The sequence below is a fragment of the Lucilia cuprina genome, chromosome 4 (assembly GCF_022045245.1).
Source record: "Lucilia cuprina isolate Lc7/37 chromosome 4, ASM2204524v1, whole genome shotgun sequence".
Taxonomy (NCBI): Eukaryota; Metazoa; Arthropoda; class Insecta; order Diptera; family Calliphoridae; genus Lucilia; species Lucilia cuprina.
In genome coordinates, this window is record NC_060952.1 from 76,668,469 (window position 1) to 76,689,989 (window position 21,521).

General features: G+C 30.7%; 4 protein-coding genes across 5 annotated transcripts; 3 read left to right on the forward strand and 1 right to left on the reverse strand.

The window, feature by feature from the left end:
* Window positions 1-6,659: 6,659 nt before the first annotated feature.
* Window positions 6,660-10,725, forward strand: LOC111675251 (mitochondrial nicotinamide adenine dinucleotide transporter SLC25A51). 2 transcript variants are annotated; one of them, XM_023435993.2, is made up of 4 exons: window positions 6,660-6,895; window positions 6,975-7,762; window positions 9,289-9,418; window positions 9,479-10,725. In XM_023435993.2, exons 2-4 carry the CDS (start codon window positions 7,239-7,241, stop codon window positions 9,767-9,769), a joined length of 945 nt encoding a protein of 314 aa, XP_023291761.1. In that variant the 5' UTR covers window positions 6,660-6,895; window positions 6,975-7,238; the 3' UTR covers window positions 9,770-10,725. The 2 variants fall into 2 exon arrangements, with proteins under 2 accessions (XP_023291761.1, XP_023291753.1); XM_023435985.2 differs by having other exon boundaries at window positions 6,660-7,762.
* A 1,169-nt stretch (window positions 10,726-11,894) lies between these two features.
* On the forward strand, window positions 11,895-12,882 carry LOC111675328 (60S ribosomal protein L32). Its single transcript, XM_023436064.2, has 3 exons — window positions 11,895-11,982; window positions 12,273-12,372; window positions 12,481-12,882. Exons 2-3 carry the CDS (start codon window positions 12,280-12,282, stop codon window positions 12,790-12,792), a joined length of 405 nt encoding a protein of 134 aa, XP_023291832.1. The 5' UTR covers window positions 11,895-11,982; window positions 12,273-12,279; the 3' UTR covers window positions 12,793-12,882.
* Window positions 12,883-13,450: 568 nt separating this feature from the next.
* On the reverse strand, window positions 13,451-14,946 carry LOC111675282 (serendipity locus protein delta). Its single transcript, XM_023436023.2, has one exon. The coding sequence runs from the start codon at window positions 14,813-14,815 to the stop codon at window positions 13,517-13,519; it is 1,299 nt and encodes a 432-aa protein (XP_023291791.2). The 5' UTR covers window positions 14,816-14,946; the 3' UTR covers window positions 13,451-13,516.
* A 4,602-nt stretch (window positions 14,947-19,548) lies between these two features.
* LOC111675293 (serendipity locus protein delta-like) lies at window positions 19,549-21,311 on the forward strand. Its single transcript, XM_046950049.1, has 2 exons — window positions 19,549-19,698; window positions 19,767-21,311. Exon 2 carries the CDS (start codon window positions 19,955-19,957, stop codon window positions 21,176-21,178), a length of 1,224 nt encoding a protein of 407 aa, XP_046806005.1. The 5' UTR covers window positions 19,549-19,698; window positions 19,767-19,954; the 3' UTR covers window positions 21,179-21,311.
* The last annotated feature ends 210 nt before the right edge of the window (window positions 21,312-21,521 follow it).

The window sequence follows — 21,521 nt, forward strand, 5'->3', positions numbered from 1 at the left end:
GAATATTTTGATTCATATACATTAGGATTAAACCATGGAACGATAATGTTTTTTTCATTACCAAACCAACCTTAAGATACGTTCATACATATCAAATATTTGACAAAAATTACATGACCCTTAGAAAATCATCGTTTTAGAATATATTTATACCCTACACCACTATAGTGGGGAGGGTATTATACGTTTGTGCTGATGTTTGTAACATACAAAAATAATAATCCAATACCCACATTAAAGTATACCAATCGATTCAGAATCATTTTTTGAGTCGATTAAGACATGCCCGTCTGTCCGGCTGTCCATGTTAACCTTGTGCGCAAGGTACAGGCCGCAATTTTCAAGATAATTTGATGAAATTTAGACCATGCATGTTTTTTGGCACAGGGACGAAAATGGTTGAAATCGGTCCATTATTTCACCTAGCCTCCATACAACCGTACCTCCCGATTTGAACTTTTTATGCCATAATTACGTCAAGTATTCTATTATCTCTCTAAAAATTGGCACAAATAAGTTTTATATAAGTATAAATGACACTGCATTTTCGTAAGGATCGGCCCTTATTTGAGCCTAGCCCCCATACAAACCCCCCTTCAAAAAATGTCTTAAACGTCTAAAATTGACTTGTAACCATTTGTATCGCAATGAAACTCAACAAAATTAACTGTTTTTTAAAAATATATATCCTTTTCCCAAATTTAACGAGAATCGGCCCATATTTGACCTATATAAAGCCTCATATAGAAATTTTTGTTTTTTTATCAAAAAATTGCTTGAATATTTTGAAATAATATTCAACATAAAAGTTTTTTTATAAAAAGTAAAAATTTTAAAAATATACTCATGGTGTAGGGTATTATATGGCCGGCCATGCTCGACTATACTTTCTTACTTGTTTTATTTACAATTACAAAAACCATGTAAGTCCTACATACGTATGTATTTGTAAACATTTTTAATCCTTAAGCTCCACTGTGCAGGCCTTATGAATATACATATCTATGTTCTGGGACAAATATTTTAATGTGTTACAAAGGGAATAATAAAATCTTTTTTTAAGTTAACAAGAACTTGAATAAAAGGATTTTTAAAATTTTAAGTCAATAATAAAATCAGGTTTTATAAAAAAGAAATTAAAAGCAAAATACATTCGTTGTATAAATTCAAAAACATGTTTTAGTTAAGGTATTAATAGAGACTATAGTTACAGTATGTACGAAACTATTTTGACAAAATTATATGCTTAACATAGTTTACGATATTTTTTACGATAATAAAAATCTAAATTTACATAGATGTGCATGTAATCTTGTGTGTCCACTTAGAATACGTACCATCATACTAACTTCAGACTTGCTCATTTTGAGGAGATTTTTCGTCTTGCTCTCATAAGGTCACTGCATAGGATTTTCGTGGTTCGTTTCGGAATTCTCTCACCCATATTTTTAGTTCAGCTTTTGTTGCGTCGAATTGTTTTGCGTTTGTCATGTTAACTGCTTCGAGCTCCATACCCTTTAAAGCTATTACATTCGCTCTTTCGTTTCCGACTACTCCCGAGTGGGCTGGTACCCATATGATGTGAAACTTACCTCTGGGAGAGTGTTCAGTTAAAGCTTTTTTACAATCCAATACGGTCTTAGATTTGGTTCTATCTCCTGATATCGCCCTAATTGCCTTCTGGCTGTCGGTAAATATATTAATATAAATTTATATATATTAATATATATTATATGTATATAGAACCCTATCTCCATTTTATCCCCATCCGTGTAACTACGGATTCCTACTGGTATTTGCTCTAAAGTTCCGCTTGACCAAGACATTCTATCTGGGATCATATTTTCAAATTTTCCGACTTATTCTGTATCTGGTATACGATCAGGTACGTCTGATGATTGTGTATAACCTTCCAATGTGTCCAGTATACATTGATGACGTGTCCTATAACCGCTTTTGGCCAATTCGCCTAAAGTAAAGAGCCGTTCTGTAAGCGCCGCCTCATATCTTAAATATGATTCAATGGGTAGAATATTTAGCAACGTTTCCAGAGCCTTCTTTAAAGTTGTACATATGGCACCAGATATAATCAAGCCAGTCCACCAGAATTATATTACAAAATTAAAATTGTAAATTTATTTTTAAGAAACTTAGTTTAATGAATATAATTCCCAAGAATTTCCAGCCAATGTTAGAGTAGGATGTTCTATCCGAAAATATTACCTCTTTACATGATCTACAAACATTCGTCAAAATCCAAACGTCCAATTTGTATGTGTTGTGTTGGGTTAACGGTAGCATGTTTCTGCTTCAATATAGATTGCGAGACCGTTTTGTCTCGCAATTTAGAGCTATCTGTGTAGCAACAAATTTGCTCTAAGAATCCGCTTGACCATGGCATTTTATTTAGGATCGGTGTCTCAAAGTTTTGCTTTTACAGCAACTTTTGTCAAATTAATTTACTGACACACTGTAAAATTCATTCATTTGGTCGTTATTTTAGTTTAAATCACTTAACCTAAAATTGCAAACAAAAGGACAAGTTGATAAAAAAAATATTGTATTTGTTTTTTTTTACTAGTTTTTGCTAAGGTTCACAGTACTGGAATTTCCCAAGGCCAAACAAGATTGTAACAAACTTGTATCTTCACAATTTCTGCATTGTAAGATTGGCGGAATGTAAACGAAAAATAAAAACCAAAAAAATACCTATAGTATAGAAAATAAAAAAAACCCTAAATTACACAGCAAATGTACAAAAAAATCTTGTAATAATTTACAACAGGTTTTAAGTAAAAAAAAATAATCAATATTGTGGTTAAGATTTTTATACATGATCAAACTCGAATTCTGAATTTCTTATAAAACTATTAAAATTGTAGTCGCTATTTTATAAAAAAAATGCTGGAATAAAGTTTTAATCGTCCATAAATTAAAACAAATTTAGTTGTAATTTACAAATCAAATACAATGTAATTATCTACATAATTTGTGATTTTTTATTAAAACTTTATTTCGTATGACAATTTGCCATCTAATTAGTCACCTAGAACAATTTATCTAATATATATACAGTGAATCAATTAAGTAATTTGCTATGTAAAATTTTATAAATTTTAAGAAAAAACTTTATCTGAACAATTATTTTTAGCAAAATAAAGCAATTTGTTTGTTGTATTTTTTAAAGAATATCTTATATTTTAATTTTCTACCATAAAATGTAAAATCGTGATATTATTTAACGAAATTTTTGATAAAATGGGAACGTATTGTTAATTTTTTAGGTCAATAAAGTATTTTGCTTTTTTAGGGTTTTTTTGTTAATTTTTTTAATATTGCTGCATTATTTTATAAAATTTAATATTTTTATTACTCCTATATATTAGAATAACATTTTTTAGATATTTTAGTAGTGGAACGACTAAATTTGGACATTTCTTAACCGATTTATTATCCTATAAACCTATCAGAATTTATCAATATTTGACTTAACATGAAATCTATCGTTTCTTTCATTAAATTTCGAAAATAATAAGTAATTTTGAATTGGATACATAATATATTAGATAATCAATGGATTTGGACCTAGAAAAATATTTTGTGAGGTATAAATCTATATATTATAACAAAAATAATCCGGGTTTTTGGTCATTTTGTATTGATAAACAGAAACTTCATTACGGAAACCATATTATACTGGGGAGTACTGTGTGAATTTTATTTAGATTTGTAGAATATTGATTCTTATTCAATAAATCTACCATCCTAGCCACTCTGAGTATAGGGACATCACCATATACCACTATAGAACTATCAAATGCTTAAATCTTGATTATTATCCTTTAAACATTTTAAGGCAAATAACATTACATTTTCACCCAATGTGGATATAATTTTTGCAAATCGCAATTGAAAAATACTTAACACTCTTCCTTTTAACAATAAAACAATAAATTCCAAAAATAATTAAAAAATAATTTGAAAACCCCAATGAAATTAACCGGAATTCTCAATATGCAAAATACTTCATTAACATGCAAATTCTCATGAAAAATAATAAAATGTCAAAATTTGCATTTTAATATTTTTTTCCCCATTTTACACAATCTCTATTTTTAATTAGAAAACATATATTTACTTTTAACCTGTTTTTTCGAATTTTATTTATGAACAAAAAACAAAATTCTCTTAAAAAAGGTAGGCAAAAAACTTAGTTGATTCACTGTATATATGCACATTATGGTTCGAAATCTAAACAACTTTTCTTTTCATTTTATATAATATTTTATATTTAAATTAATTTATTGCATTATGTATCTATATTGTAATATCAATATTTTTATACAATTTTCTACCATATAAATTGTCTTAATTATCTCGTTGGAAATGTAAACAATTTTAAAGGAAAAGGTTTTGAACAATACTGTATATACATACGTATGTAAATTGTATTGGAAAAAAAGTTACTATCTAATTATCATAATAAATATTATTCAATTTAATCTTTCCGCTAGGGGATTTTCTAAATATCTTCATCACCTGCCATGGCGTATTTTAAATTAATGCAATGAATAAAAGTGTTTTCTTTATTATTAATTAGTAGATATTAAAATGAAAACAAATAAGAAATCTATATTCGGCTGTGTCGAATCTTTTATACCCTATTTATTTATTTATTTTAATAATTCTTTTATCAGTTTATATGATATAAAAGTTTATAATAAAATTAAATTAATTTTTATTTTTATTCATTCTAGAACTAATTATTATACAACAAATTATTTCCCAAACATATCATTTTCTTTTAACGATATTTGTTTAAAATCGGTCCATAAAAAGATATGATATGAGATATAAGCAAAACAATCCATGAAAACATTAAGTCATTTTTCATTCGTCTTTAGTTTTTTTGAGAAACTATCTGCATTTGTTTCAAGTCTTGTATTTCATCCAAAGATTAATAGGGTTGAAAATGTTTCAAAATTGAATGTAGCTCCAATAAAAATATACATACTATCTGAAATTCATTTATTATACCCTACACCACATTGGCTAATGTTTGTAACGCACAATAATATTGGTCCTATAAACACCTTAAAGTATACCAATTGGCTTAGAATCATTTTCCGAGTCTATTATATTTGCCCGCCCGCCCATGTAAACCTTGTAATCAAACTACAGGTCGAAATTTTGAACTGAACCACCGAATAGGGCTTGTAAACCTTTTAATCAATCTACAGGTTGTAATTTTGGAAATAATTCAATGAAATTTTGCACATCATATGCTATTGTACCGGAGACGAAGCCTATTAACATCGGTCTATTATGCAGATTTTATCTCGACAATAAGCTGAAAAACCAAGTTCCATACTAGCCTTGATGACCATCATGAATTTTATAATTATAGAGCCTCATTTGTCCCTAGCTTCTTTAAAAAGTCTCCTTCAAAATTTAATTTAAATATCCACAAAATTAGTATATCTGATGCAAGGTAAATGTTTTATTATAAAAACTAAATCACATTTTACTTTTTGTAACATGCGTAGGGTATTATATTGTCGACCTCGCCAGACTATGCTTGTGTTTTTTGCCTGGCTTTCTACAATTTTGCGTCTCGCTCGCACTGGTATTGGTATCACCTCAAGTGAGGTTATGTTTTATTAGTGGAAACCAAATACTCAAACGTTTCAAACTGGTGGAGACCATAAAATACTTGCGATATAACCTGGTTGAGACCAATAAAACTCTAAAACTTACTTCTGGTGAAGACCATATAATACTTTTGACCATGTTCGGTGCTCCAACTTCCTATATGAAGGTCTCCGAGAACACGTGTGATAATCTGGCAATATGATAATAATAAAACGCCATTATAATTAAAACCCAAAAAAATGTTGATGTCTAATGTCTTAATAGTTAAAATTATAAATTCATTTATTAACGATAGCTGTTCCAATTTTTAAAATCATAAAAATGGCATTAATTAATATAGAAACTAGGGTTCTATAGTTGAAACGAAAAGTCGACTTTTTGCATTTTATGAAAAGTCGACTTTTCGACTTTTTCCGACTATTTTCGACTTTTTCCGACTATTTTCGACTTTTTCCGAAGCCAGAAGCGTAAATTTATAATGTTGCCATTTAACATTATATTATTATTATTATTAATAAAAAAAATTTATTTATATTTTTTCTATTTGTTGCAATTTTTTGAGTTTTTTCGACTTCTTTCTATTTTCGACTTTTTCCGAATTTTTCCGAATATTTTCGACTTTTTCCGATGATTTTCGACTTCTTTCGACTTTTTACGACTTTTCGACTTTTTCCGACTTTCCGACTTTTTTCGACTCTTTTCGACTTTTCGACTTTTTTCGACTTTTATTTACAAAGTCGACTTTTCGACTTTTTTCATAGACGATAGTCGAGTTATCGACTTTTTTGTAACAAAATAGTCGACTTTACGACTTTTTTCGACAAAAAGCCGATTGTTCGATTATTCGAAAGTCGATTTATAGAATATATGAATTACCGTCGTAGTACCATTTATGAATTAATTACCCGTTGCTATCAACACTATCGCTGTGTTTTATACACATAACGGAAGTCATATGTTTTTGATGTTTTCAACATACGGCAACTTTGAATCGATTGGCATATTATTCTATATATTTGCAAAAAAGCATAATAATTTTTTTCCAATATTATATTTTGTAAATTTCTTAAATTTTCTACAAGGTAATAAACTGAAATAAAAACGAAAGTAGTAAAATAACAAAAAAATAAATTCAGCTTTTAAATAAAAAATAATAAAAAAAGAAAAACTTTCACATGTTTGTAATATGTACTAAATAAATTGAGATAAAATAATTGTGATAATTGGTCAGCTGAATATTCTGGTAAATCATAATGTGCACAAGATTTGTTGTAATTTAAAATTATATAATTAATAACTTGTTTTGTTGCAACAATTATTAGCGCCAGCTGTCAATTGTTTACAAAACTGCACACAGACAACAAGAGCTACAATTTTCCAATTGGGCATTGTGACCAGAGAGTATTTGGGAAAAAACAGCTTAACAAAAATCATTGCAATTTTGGTAATAAAAAGATTAAAAAAAACATGCCAAAAAGTTAACAACTTTATTGATAATAAATTAATAAAAAAACAAATGAACGAGACTACTTCAGGCATTTGTTTACTTGTGTATTTTGTTTAAAGAAATTACCAATTAGCACAAAATGATTACCGAACAAAGTAAAATTCAACAGACAACAAACGCACAACATCACCAGCATCAACATGAACTAGGCAACATTCCGATGGCCAATACAACGGTTTTTGTAGAACGTTTCTTTGGACATTTCTATTGGAAAGAGTTTGCTTGTGGCTGTGGTGCTGCTTTCGTTAATATCGGCATTACATATCCCATATATAAGATGATATTTCGCCAAATGCTTCATGGTGTTCCCATCACATCAGCATTCAGTCAGCTGCGGCATGAAGGTTTACTTTATTTATATCGCGGCATGTTTCCTCCTCTTGCACAAAAAACTGTCTCATTATCCATAATGTTTGGTGTTTTTGATGGTACGCGGCGTTATCTGGTGGACGATTATCATATGAATGCATATAAAGCGAAACTTATAGCTGGCATAGCAGCTGGTACCGTAGAAACATTGTTACTTCCATTCGAGCGTGTGCAAACACTATTGGCAGACTCAAAATATCACAAGTACTTTGCGAATACGCAAAAGGCTTTTGGGTAAGTTAATTTACATATGTACATTAGAGTGCTCCAAGCTTGTATGAAGGAAAAAAAGTTTATCCTACAGGCCGTCCCCCCCACTAGAATTGTTCTATGGGTTATAAAAATAAGTCGTGCAAAAAATTAGGTTAATAGGATTACGTTAACTGGTGCCGCAACGGCTCTAAAGTTTGAAGATGCATTTACAAGGGGAAAATATGCAATTTTTCAGTTTTCACAAAAGTATTGTCATTAAACAATTTGTTTTGCATTTTATTGTCAAACAATCGTAATGTAAACAGAATTAGCGTTACAAAAAGATAAAAAACACAAAAATTGGTTGAAAAATGTAAAAGTTATTAAAAATTCCCCAGGTCATTATCGTGTCTCAGAGCACTTGAATTCGAAATGTGATAAAAAAATAAACATATTTTTGAAAATATTCTAATAAAACAATTGTGTTACTTAAAATACATCTGTAGTTACTTGAATATGAGTTTTTGTCCTTATAGAATAAGATAAACCTGTTCTCAGCTATGGTCGAAAAATTTTGATATTTTTAACGGTCGTTTCAAAATTCAAATTTTAGTTTTTTTGATACTTTGTTAAACAAATTTCAATATTTTTGGGAGAACTCATAGGGACAATGGATTAGGGAATAAAACAGTAGAAAATTAGGTCAATACCTCTTATAGTTTGCCTGTACCTGCAATTTGAATTCAGCGGATTTCGAGAAAAACCCATTTTTATGTAATATTTGGCAAAATTAGCCTTTTTATTATATTGTTGTGTATTTTAAATGGAACCTTTTGTAAATTTATTAGTCCACATATTTCTAAATAAAAAACAAGAGTTTCATGCAATTTGGACGCCATTAGCCCATAAACTTTAAAAGTCAAAGGTAAAATTTTGTAATATTTGCAATTTTTGTTTGAAACTAGTCGAAATTGTTTCTATTTTTAGGTAGATTATCACAAAACTTAAGAAATTTATTTATTAACAATCGATATTTACAATAATAGTGAAAAAATTAATTAACCCTTAAACGGCCTTGGGGTCAAAATGACCCCGATGTTTTAAAAACATGCCAATTTGGACATATTTTAATAAAACCCTTTTGCAATCCCATTGCACGACTTATTTTTATAACCCGTAGATTAATTTTAGTGGGGGGGGCGGGCAAAATTCGAAACTTATTTTTTTTTGGAGCACTCTAATGTACATACATATATGAGAACAGTTTGTTGTAGTTTCCTTATAATATGCGACGCTATAAAGTGTGCATGTTTGTTCTCTTATAGCCGTCTGTCTTTTGAGATCCAAATAATTCTATTGAGAAAAAATTTAATGGAAGTTTGACGTTAAATTTTCAACTTCCACATAAGTAGGCACGAACCCATAAAGTATGCATGTATATGTATGTTCTAATATAGCCTACATCTGTCTGTTTCTTGAAATACCTTTTTTAAGACCCGTATTTCTTTGGCATCCTAATCTTATTTAAGAAAACATCAAATTATAAATAAGTTCCCTTTATCTTTTAGATATGTGCTTACAAATCATGGATTTAAAGAATTATATCGAGGAATAGTACCGGTGCTGTGGCGCAATGGTCCATCAAATGCTATGTTCTTTATATTGCGTGAAGAGGCTAGTTTACATTTACCACAAAGGGTACAATATTGCAAACATTATTAACTTAATGGTCTTAATATTAAATAATATTTCTTTCAGTCATCTGTATCCACAAAGGCGGCACAAGAATTTATTGCAGGAGCCATAATAGGAGCCAGTACAAGTACATTATTTTATCCACTTAACGTTATAAAAGTGGCAATGCAGAGTGAAATGGGACATCCATCGGAAAGTATGTGGAAAACATGCTTGAAAATTTATCGAGATAGAGGCAGCAGTATTGCATATTTTTATCGAGGTTGTGGTTTTAATACCGCACGTTCATTTATAAGTTGGGGTGTCATGAATACGGCCTATGAAAATTTAAAACATCTCATGAGTACATATTGACTCAATATAGTAAATTTTTAAAAATAACAATAACACCACCTACTAACTAACATTCAGCCAAAGGTAATATATAATGCTCGAAGCTAATCACTAATTTATGTTAAACGGAGTTAAAACGAAAGGAATGAGGCCATAAATTTGTCCTTGTATTAATAGTTACTATTAATTATTTTAATTTAATTTTATATAATTTATTTATAAACAATTAATTACATTTTAATGACCTATAAGACCAAATGACTGACTCCAACTTGACTGGTTTGTTTTAAAAAAAGTACAAACGAACACTACAAACAAACATACTAAATAATAATAATAATACATATTGTGGTCATACATTAAAAATTTCTCTCACTTAAGTATTTGCTTTAATAAGTTGTTGCCTTATTCTTCTAGGATACTTATAAATATTTTGTAAATAATTATTAAATACATGTGAATGCTGATGATGATATTTGTATGTCAGTCATTTCAATGACTTTATAAAAAGGTTCATGTAGTGTATTTTATTTGATTATTTTAGTTTTGCAAATTTTAGACGCTAATACAATAAATTGTTTTTTAATACAATTGTTTGTTGTATGTATTAAAGCATAAAGTAAAATCTATCTATAAATGTATATACAGGTACATACATACTTTATTTAAATTTATTTATAATTACAACCTTAAACCTTTATTTCTTTAATTAATTTCTGCATAATTAATAAAATATAAAAGAAATAATTTTATATAAAAAACAATAGTTAAATGAAGAAAAAAATAATAATAAAGCATTTATTCATATGTACTATTTATATTATGTGTAAAAGATGAAAACGAAAACATTAACAATTAACGATTTTGTGAATATGTGTAATATGTGTGATTTTATTAAGTTCTAAACTTGTTCTATAGGTTTAGTTGATTGTTATTTTTAAATAAATTGATTGAATTGATAAAAAATAACATACATTTAAAATTTAATTTGTTTATTTAATTGAACCACTATGTGGAAAAATCAACCATGTAGAGTTTTGTCAAGACCCCATCACTTGCCAGCTGTATCTAAAGTTAGTATTAAATATATCGTGAAGTCAAATGTTAACTCAATAGTCTATTAAGTCAAGACCCAATTAAGTCACAAAGGTTGGATACAGTGCATTTGTCAAATAATATCTTTTTCTTGGTGGCTAGAGACGAAAACTGAAAGTGGACAGACTGATAGTTCATTGAGTCAAGACCCAGTTAGTAACAAAGGTTGGATACAGATCATTTGTCAAAAAAATATATTTTCTCGGTGACTAGGGACGGAAACTGAAAGTGGACAGATTGATAGTTTATTGAGCCAAGACCTAGTTGAGTAACAAAGGTTGGATACAGTGCATTTGTCAAAAAATATATATTTTTCTCGACGGCTAGGGACGGAAACTGAAAGTGGACAGACTGACATGACAACATATAGACAGGTAGATAGATAGATAGATAGATAGATAGATAGATAGATAGATAGATAGATAGATAGATAGATAGATAGATAGATAGATAGATAGGTAGATAGATAGATAGATAGATAGATAGATAGATAGATAGATAGATAGATAGATAGATAGATAGATAGATAGATAGATAGATAGATAGATAGATAGATAGATAGATAGATAGATAGATAGATAGATAGATAGATAGATAGATGGAAAATATTAAATTGAAACTAAAAACGTTTATTATAAAATCCAAGATATATAAAATGCACACAATTTTAATTTAAACCAAAAATTATATATAAAAATTATAGATAGATAGATAGATAGATAGATAGATAGATAGATAGATAGATAGATAGATAGATAGATAGATAGATAGATAGATAGATAGATAGATAGATAGATAGATAGATAGATAGATAGATAGATAGATAGATAGATAGATAGATAGATAGATGGAAAATATTAAATTGAATCTAAAAACGTTTATTATAAAATCCAAGATATATAAAATGCACACAATTTTAATTTAAACCAAAAATTATATTTTTTATGATTTTATGTTATAACATTAAAAAAAATAGTTAAGACATAAGCATACATTTATCTAAGCCACAAACCGGAGCTTTTCTATATTTAACAGTTGGCAGCAATGTCGAATGACATTAGCTGTCAAATTTTTTGGACAGCTGAAGTGCGACCAACTTCGGGTTTCTTTCTTTTTGACGTGCTCTTTTAGAAAAAGTGGTGTGTATTTATTTGGAAAATCTGTAAAAATTTCTAACATCTTTTGATTAAACTGAATTAAGTGTACAAATAATAGAAAATAAACATTTCAAAAATGTTGCCAAAGTGTAATTTAAGAATACATCAATTTAAATTAAATAAATTGAAAGCAAGAAAAAAAGTTTTTGTTGTTACTCTGTTGTTTTCTGTGCACTTAAGAACAGTGATCAAATTTTTAGCTAGAAATCAATACAACACATAATATTTGTTTGTCAAAGTGTTTGTCTAATAAAGTGTTATTAAATTTACAGCTCAAATATGACCATTCGTCCAGCATATAGGCCAAAAATCGTAAAGAAGCGCACCAAGCACTTCATCCGTCATCAATCGGATCGTTATGCTAAGTTGTCGGTAAGTAGTAAACAAAGCATTGCTGTTAAACAAAATCTGTTTATAGATTTTGTTTTTAAATAAAATTGTCCTTCAATTAGCTAATGTACAATTATTTCTTAATTCTAGCACAAATGGCGTAAACCAAAAGGTATTGACAACAGAGTACGTCGTCGCTTCAAGGGTCAATACTTGATGCCCAACATTGGTTACGGTTCCAACAAACGTACCCGTCACATGCTCCCCACCGGCTTCAAGAAGTTCGTTGTCAACAATGTTAAGGAACTCGAAGTTTTGATGATGCAAAACCGTGTATACTGCGGTGAAATCGCTCACGGTGTCTCCTCCAAGAAACGCAAGGAAATCGTTGAGCGTGCCAAGCAATTGTCCATCCGTTTGACAAATCCCAATGGTCGTGTTCGTTCACAAGAGAATGAATAAACATTTTATTAAGTTTATGCTAAACTTTTTTTTACTTTATGTTTATTCAAAATAAGATCTGAATATAAGAATAATTAGATTTTAAACGGACGCGTTGTATGTGTGTTTATTTTTTACAATTTGAAGATTTTTTTACGGCGAAGATTTTAATTTGTTTTTGAAAAAAGTATTGATGAAAAATAACTTGGATTAGGAGAATTGCTGTATAAAATCATTAATTCATAATAATTTGTATATTAAAAAGAAGTTCATAGTTCTTAAATATATATTTCATAGAATTCTAAAGATTATTCACACATTGTAGAAGTGATTTCAGTTAAATTATCGTTTTTCAAATTTGTGACATTGTAAATAAACAAAATTTTATTATTTAGGAGGATTTCATTAAGGAATCAACTACACCATCTCGGGATTATACCTTAGGGAATATTTGAATGTATATACCACTCTTTGAAATCATTCTATTGTTTAGAAAATGCAAGTTTTATTAAAGTTGATTAATTATAATTTATCAACTACAAGTTTTTAAATCTATAAAAAATCCACAGTCGATAAATTGTTACATCACTGTGGAGAAGAACTTAATCGAAGCAATCGATAATTTTTTCACAAATTCACTTAATTTTACCACTACTTATCGATTACTTAAAAACGACAATAAGGTATTAAAACATTCATATATTTTATTAATAAAATAATATTCATTACAAAAATAATAACAAAGTTATTTAAGAATTACATCGTGAACATCTTGCAAATGCTGTTCCAGACCTTCCTTAGCATCGTACTTTTTATTGCAAATGACACAAGTGTTATCACCATCATAGCTATCATTCTCCACTAATATACCAATAGTCTCCTCGTTATCTGTTTCCTTCTCGTCCGGAGAAGCTTTACTACTGACAATCGTACTGCTGGGACTTGCGGACGATTTATCACCCCAATGTGTTTTCAGATGCATTTTAAGTGTATAACGTTCGGTAAATGATTTCGGACACAAATGGCAATGATGTCGCGGACGATTTTCCTGATGTATGAGTAGATGATGGGTATAGGTTTTGCGTGATTTGAAAGATTGATTGCAAATTGCACAAATAAGTGGATTTTCTTCAGCTTCATGACGCAAACGATGATTGTAGAGCATATTGTCTAAAGAGAATCTTTCGCCACATTTTTCACATTGAAACTTCTTCTTATCCCAATGTATTCGCATGTGTCTTAAAGTATTGACCGGACGAGTAAAACGCTTGGGACAGTAGCGACATTCGTTTTCTGTCTTGCCTTCATGTATATTCATATGTAATTCAAGATATTCTTCATCTTTTCTGGATACTCCACAAATTTTACATGTAAATTGCTTAACATTATGGCATTCGCTCATATGATTCTGCAGAAGAAATTTCGATTTTAAAATTACGCCACAAATAACACACTCCAGACTATTACGTTTGCGTTTTGCTTCACTATTTTCCGACACTTGAGTTAAGTTACTACTGCTGCCTATTTTGGGATTGTTTGTTCCAGGGTTAAGCTTCTGATTATCAACAATTTCTTCCTCTATAATAACATCATCATCGATTTCAATTAATTCTTCTTTTGTATCAAGATTTGGATTGAAAGCATCTACAAGACTGGGATCTTCCTCCTCTTCATCATCTTCAAATTCCAGCTCTATATCCATAGACTGCTCATTTACATCTTCCACTGGAGTGGAGGGTTCTTCGGATTCCTCTTCTGGTTTCTCCATTAAGGCATTTCGCAACAAAACTGTAAGACGTTTTTGCGACGAAAGAAGATTTAACATTAAATCATCATAATCGGACATTTCCTTAAAACAATCTGCACAAATATAAGTTTCGCTTTGAAAAATTAGTTTAAATTTGATACAATTTGCCAAATGTTGAAGGACAACGTGAAGTGGCTTCTGTGAGGCGGGTACAACGGCAGATTGTATGTTGTAAAAATCGAGATTATGTTTAACGGTATCATTTCCGCAAAGAAAACATAAAATGACGGTTTCCATAATAATTTAATTTTCACTGCTCTAGTCTTAATAATTTCAATCGATTTTCATAACAAAATTTTTCACTTCACTATTATTGGAGACGAAAAAAACAGCAATAATACACTTTGATTTACTCCAGGGATGGGAAACGAATTTGAAATTGTACTAAATTGTACTAATTATTTGTTTCTATATTTTAAGAATATATCCAAATCATATGGCAGCCCCATATATGTGATGGCAGTTTTACGATTTCATTTGTAATAATTGTGTTATTATTTCATGACGCCGTTTCGGTGTCATTTCAAATGTTATTCTTTTTTAGAATTTACGGAACTGTTCCTCTGGATTATTAAAACAATAAAATCCCAGACAAAACCTTAATAAAATACTTTGCTAGAACAGCAATTTGTTCTTATTTATAATAAAATGATGAAAAACGGAAAAAAAGATTTTTCGAAGAAAATCGCAGGATATTATCCCTTTTAGCATATAGTGCCGGCAAATTCTAAAAAAGAACTTGGTTTTCTATGGGAAATAATTATTTTCTGTAGCTGTAAACTCAAAATTACGCTCTACATCGATCATTATGGATGATCGTTCCAAAATTGGTCATAGCTCCCATACAAGGTCTACTTCTCGAAATCACTTAAACACATATTTCTCATTACCAAATAAAGATAACCATACAAAAATTAGCACAAACATTGCTTTTATATACAGAAATGATACAGATATTTGTTTACTATCAAGTCCATAATTGGTCGTAGCTCCCAAACAAGGTCCCTTTTCTAGAATCACTTAAACGCATATTAATCATTACCAAATAAAGATATCCATAATTTCGCACAAATATTTGTTGTTGAATTTTGTCTGACATATACTTTGGGGATCCGCTGTGTTGAAAATCGAAATCGGTCCACAATTTCTTGTACCACCCATAGGAATTAAAAAATTTATTAATTTTTTTGGATTTTTTTAGGGAAAGTTGTGTTTTTAGTTATTTAGGATTCTAGAATGTTAGACCAATAAAGCGTCCATCAATAGCATATCCAGTCATTATTTTACTAGGTTCTACTATTTTACTGATTATTAAATTATTAGATTTTAAATAAAATGTAAATATTTTCATATCATGGAGTGTTGCCGGTTCGATTCTGGTCGATTTACTATTTTTTTGTCATAATTAAAATAAAAAAAATCAAATTAAGTGTCGAAATTCGGTTCAACAATATAAATTTAAAAACAATTTTTTTTTATTTTTTTTCATAACATTAGTTAATGTTACATTATTCATATCGTTTTAGATTGATTGAATATACAAATACATATTGGGAATGTCTCAACCTTGGGAAAAGAGCTATTCAATGCATTTGCTAATTTTAATAACTACATTAAAACATTTCAAATTCTTTTACAATTAATCTTTCCTAAACCACACAACTGGAGTTTTTATAGAACAATATCGCCCGAAGAAAAGTTAAGTCTGACATTGCGATATTTGGCAAGTGGCAATAGCTTCACGGACTTCAAATTTCTTACGGCAATAAGTCCTACAAAAATTGTCATCGAGACTTGCGAAAAGATAATTACAAATCTTAAAGAGTACCTATATAAAGGTAAAACATGTATAAAAAATTATTTTTTGTCAAATTTGGGATTACTCCGCGCCTCCTTAAAAAATCAAGGGATGGGAGATTTACTTGGCTGGTACAAAAGGATAAAACGCTATCAACAATTTCAATATAAAGTTCCAAACATTTTAGTATTCTGTGGTCTTAGCCAATAAAACATAACCTCACTTGAGGTGAAACGAAAGTTAATGTAGACAACATATAACTTTGAACAGTAACATATGTGAAGTAATACACTCAAAACTGTCGAAAGCCAGGCAACAAACACAAACCTGAACTCGTTTAAGAAATAATCGCGATAACGCGAGAGTTGTTCCCCAACTCAGACCTGAATTAAGACTCGTATTTAGATATTTACGATTTAATTTATTTGCGTTTGAAAAAAATGATTTTGCTGTGCAGCAAAAACAGCTTGGGGTAATTGCTATGCACAGCATTCTGCTCTCTTCTGGAATTTATTATTTTTTTTTACTAAAAATTGCGCCATTTTAATTTTTCCAGTCAAAATGGTGTCATTTCAAATGTTATTCTTTTTTAGAATTTACAAGTAAGTGGTAGCAAAATTCTTTCAAACTCAAAATTTTGCAAATAAAAGAAAATGAGAAAATTTTCCTTAAAGTTATTTTTTACAATTCATTGCAAAATGAACTCAATATCTCAATTTATCTGAATGCAAATTGTTTTTCAGATAAACGCTGCTAAGACCGCTATAAAAGAAGAAATTTTCGTTCTCTTTCGCAATATTTATTCATTCCATCAATATATGTAATTTACTGCAATTATTACAACATTTAAAAAAAAAAATACAGAGAAAAAGATTTAAATTTTGCAAAAATTTTAAAATGATCATAAAAAGTTCGCATTTGTTAATTAGGAGGTGTTAATTATAAAAGATATTAAATTTACGCGATAGTACAAGTATTTTTAAAAAATGTACGCCTATTCATGGCAAGTTTGTAAAGGTCCTACTCTGTCCTTAGATCTCTGACCTCAACAAGATATACTTTGAATTTCGTGAAATTACTGTGTAGCAAATTATTAAACAGTATATACTCGGGGAAATTTTTCCTAACGAGCGCGTCCCCGGGTGGCAGATAGGGGGTTGACTGAAGCTGAAGGAGGGTAGATTGTCCAAAACCTGGGAATGTAATATTCCCCGCGGACCAAAAAAGTGGAAAAAACAACATGGAAAATAAAAATAAAAAGATGAAAGTTACGGTGCAGGGCCTAAATATCCACTCGCAGGTCACGTGTCGTCGTCACCCTGCAAAATACTACAACGGAGATGGGTACCTTGGCCTCCGTGGCGGACAATGCGTCAAGTGTACAGCATGCCATTGGCAATAAGCTACCTCAGTCTTTAAATATAGGTGAGGGTTCCGACTCTGAATCCTCAGATGATAATAACAATACCATTATAGCAAATCCCTAAAAAGGATAAAGTAGAGCAAATGGTGAAACAGGTGAGTGATAGCATAGCTAAACTACCTATTACTAAGAAAAGACTATCTGGAGCACAGAGGATGGAGTTGAAAAAGATGCTTCAGGAAATCATAGTTAGTCAATCCAACGACACTCCAAAGGAAAAATCTGACTTTATCACAAGATCTGAGGCAAAGGGGATCAGATCCCCCGAAGAGTTGACAACTGAAAATAAACCTAAGAAGAAAAAGAGCTCCCCGTCTTCTAGTACACAGTCGAAGCAAAAGCCATACTTCAGTCAAAGGAACCTCAATTCAGACCCCTGAGAGTAAGGATGTCAACGCCAAGAAAGGTATTTTGAAGACCACCACGTCGGCGGAAATCAACCTCAAAGTTACGAGAACCTCAAAAATGGGACGTCTTTTACAGGAAAGAAGAAACTGATGGAACTTTATTTGTAATAGGTATCAATCAGAAATTTATGGCGTGTCTTGCCAAGAATAAAGTTACGGCTTACTTCGCCTCTAAAGCTGTCATATTCAAAATTGGGAAGGTGCGGATTGGAAGGGCTGTTACAACAAGCCTCGAAAAGGACACTAAAATACTTAAGACCACATCATCAGTAGCTACTACTAATAACGCTAAGGAGTCAAATTCTAAAAGCGAGGAAGTTACCACTGACTCGCCAAAAGGTGCTGCTGCCCTTTCCAAAATTGGCGAGGCGCCGATTGAAAGGTCTGTCAAAACCGGCCCCGATAAGGACTCTAAAACACTTAAGATGACATCCAATGCATCATTAGCAAGTACTGGTAATTTGAGGAGTCAAATCCTCAGGAAAGGAAAGTGTCGATTAAAACAACTACTCTTCATAGAAGAAAATTTAAATGGATGACAATGAATGAGGTTTTCCAAATAAACCTCCAACTGAGTGAGACGGCTACCAGCGCTCTGATGGCTAAAATAAACACAGGCACGATACATATAGATTTGATTTATGCGCGCACATGGACTATTCTAAAAAAACTAAACAAACAATTTTAGATATATTAGTTTTTACAATTTTTTTTTTAATTTTTTGAACTGCCTTTAAATTTATTGACAAAATAAATTTAGTTAACTTTGCCATCCCTGTTTCAGACGTTCATCGATGTCAAAACAAATAAAAGGTAAACAATAGTAAAGAGTCACCAGACTGTGCCAAAAACAACACTAGGAAATAATTTACGAGTTTTCTTGTTTGGCACCGAAGGCTTCTTACTTGTTCGCAAAATTTCGATATATTTTAAGAATTTAAGTTACTGGTATGTCAATTATCAAAGATTTTCCTATATTAATTTTTTTAACAAATATCCAATTAATATGGCAGCATCATATATGATGACAGTTTAACGATTTCATTTTTTAATTGTGTTATTATTTCACTTGTATTTACAAACAATAAGAAGAAAACAGAGATAAAAAATCTACAACAGTGGCAGTCATTTCATCGGTCGATTTAACTATGTCCGTCCGTCTGTACTTGCAATCTCACTACAAGTCGCAATTTTGAAAGTAATTAAATGAAATTTTGCAAATGATCTTCTATTGTCCCAGCCTTTTGAAAATAGTTAACATCGGTCCATTATGAACCTGCCGAATAGGGCTTTTAAGTTCATAATTATGTTCAATATACTCGTACCTCGACAAAAAGCTGCAAAACCAAGTTCCATACTAGCCTAGATGACCCTAATGAATTATTTAATTATAGGGCCTCGTTTGACCCTAGCCCTTATAAAAAGGCCCCATCAAAATTTGAATTAAATGTCGACAATTCTACTCAACAATAAATGGTATATTTGAGGCAAGGTACAGTTCAATTTAAATGTTTTATTACGAAAACTATATATATTTTTTACATTTTGTAACATGTATAGGGTATTATATGGGTCGACCTTGCTCGACAATAATTTCATACTTGTTTTTAATTGTGTTATTATTTCACTTGTATTTACAAACAATAAGAAGAAGACAGCGATAAAAAGCTAAACAAAAATTTATTTCTTGAAATTTGTTGCTTTAAAAATTTAAAAACAAGGCATATTGTTTTTGTTTGAAACATAACATGGATAAGATTCTAACGCCGAAGTGTCACATTTGCCAGGAAACCGATTTTAGGGCTCTATACTGCGATGAAGTATATAAAGCCAGGGCACCGAAATCGCAAAAAACCATACTTGATATAATCAGACACATTTCTAGAGTTCTTAAGGTGACGTTCACTGTTCCGGCACGAGCACGGGTATGTACAGTTTGCTATAAGGAGCTAGTGCGATATGACTGTTATGTTGTGGAACTGTTAGAAGTGCAAAAACGTTTAAGTGACAAAATAAATGCTCGGGTAAAAGGCATAAAAATACCGAAGGATCCAGCGAATAAAGATAAAGAGAAGAAAGTTATTAAAGTCGAAGAAATCAACTCCGATGATGAGGACGACGACGGTAATGAGGGTGAAATCGAAGCTATTGAAGATAGTGATGAGGACGATGATGATGATGAATATGATGATGATAATATTTTTGTTGATCCCGATATAGACACTGAGCCCTCAGCTAGTGGTCATCAACAAGATAAAGGCAAGTCCGAAAATCAACAAGACAGTTATCCTTGCACGGTTTGTAATTTAAAATTAAAGAATCAACGAGCTCTAGACTACCATCTCGATAAGGATCACAAAAATCGTGTAACCTGCACTGTGTGCGGTGTTCAAGTTCGTAACGATGAGTATTTAGTTCTACACATGAACATTCACAATGGAAAAACCGAAAATGATTGCAGTTTTTGTGACAAATCTTATGCTCGCCGTGTAAATGTAATACGCCACATGCAAGTACATTTCAATAAGAAAAAACACCAATGTGAACGATGCGGCATGTTCTTTTCTCAAACGACCATTTTCTATAATCATCGTTTGCAACATGAGGCCGAAGATAATCCGCTTATATGCCCAGTGTGTTCGCAAACATTTAAAACTATACGCACTTATAAACGTCATATGGTCACACATCAGGAGGATCGTCCACGTTACAATTGTGAATTTTGTGGCAAGGTGTTTGTCGACAAGTACACACTTAAAATGCATGTTCGCACTCATCATACAACTACTGCAGCTGGTGACGAATCACAGGAGCAGTCTACGACCCCAGCCCAAAAAAAGGCGAAGACTGCTACTGCAGACGAGGCAGACCATGTGATATTTACTTGTGTCATTTGTCAGCATATATTTGTTAGACAAGATTTATTTGCGGATCACATGCAAAATGTACACGATGTTGTAATGGATTCGTAAGCAGAAAGTGCTTATGATAATTTATTTAGAAATAAGTTTCCTTTAAAGTACATTTTACATATATATAGGTTTAGTTTATTAATAAAAGAAAATGTTGCTAAAAAAATCCTCGCCGAATTAAATACCTTTTGAAACTGTAGAAATAATTTCATGCTCGACTGTGGGGTAATCAAAAATATATGTTACTTGTAAATTTGTTATTTATAAACGGTTGGTCCTATTCTAATGAAATCACATGCCCAAAGTCAAGTTGATGTTTTGAATTTGTACTTCATTGATCTATCGTGGTGGGCCAGAGTTTCCCAAATTAGGGTACTGTATGTTATATATTTAAAACTACCCT

What these genes read in the sequence shown, in the direction of transcription:
- LOC111675251 (XM_023435985.2), top strand. Translation starts at nt 7,239, where the DNA reads ATGATTACCGAACAAAGTAAAATTCAACAGACAACAAACGCACAACAT. An exon ending in AATACGCAAAAGGCTTTTGG is followed by an intron (nt 7,763 to 9,288) that starts GTAAGTTAATTT and finishes TTTATCTTTTAG; the next exon opens with ATATGTGCTTACAAATCATG. An exon ending in GTTTACATTTACCACAAAGG is followed by an intron (nt 9,419 to 9,478) that starts GTACAATATTGC and finishes TATTTCTTTCAG; the next exon opens with TCATCTGTATCCACAAAGGC.
- LOC111675328 (XM_023436064.2), top strand. Translation starts at nt 12,280, where the DNA reads ATGACCATTCGTCCAGCATATAGGCCAAAAATCGTAAAGAAGCGCACC. An exon ending in ATCGTTATGCTAAGTTGTCG is followed by an intron (nt 12,373 to 12,480) that starts GTAAGTAGTAAA and finishes TCTTAATTCTAG; the next exon opens with CACAAATGGCGTAAACCAAA.
- LOC111675282 (XM_023436023.2), bottom strand. Translation starts at nt 14,815, where the DNA reads ATGGAAACCGTCATTTTATGTTTTCTTTGCGGAAATGATACCGTTAAA.
- LOC111675293 (XM_046950049.1), top strand. Translation starts at nt 19,955, where the DNA reads ATGGATAAGATTCTAACGCCGAAGTGTCACATTTGCCAGGAAACCGAT.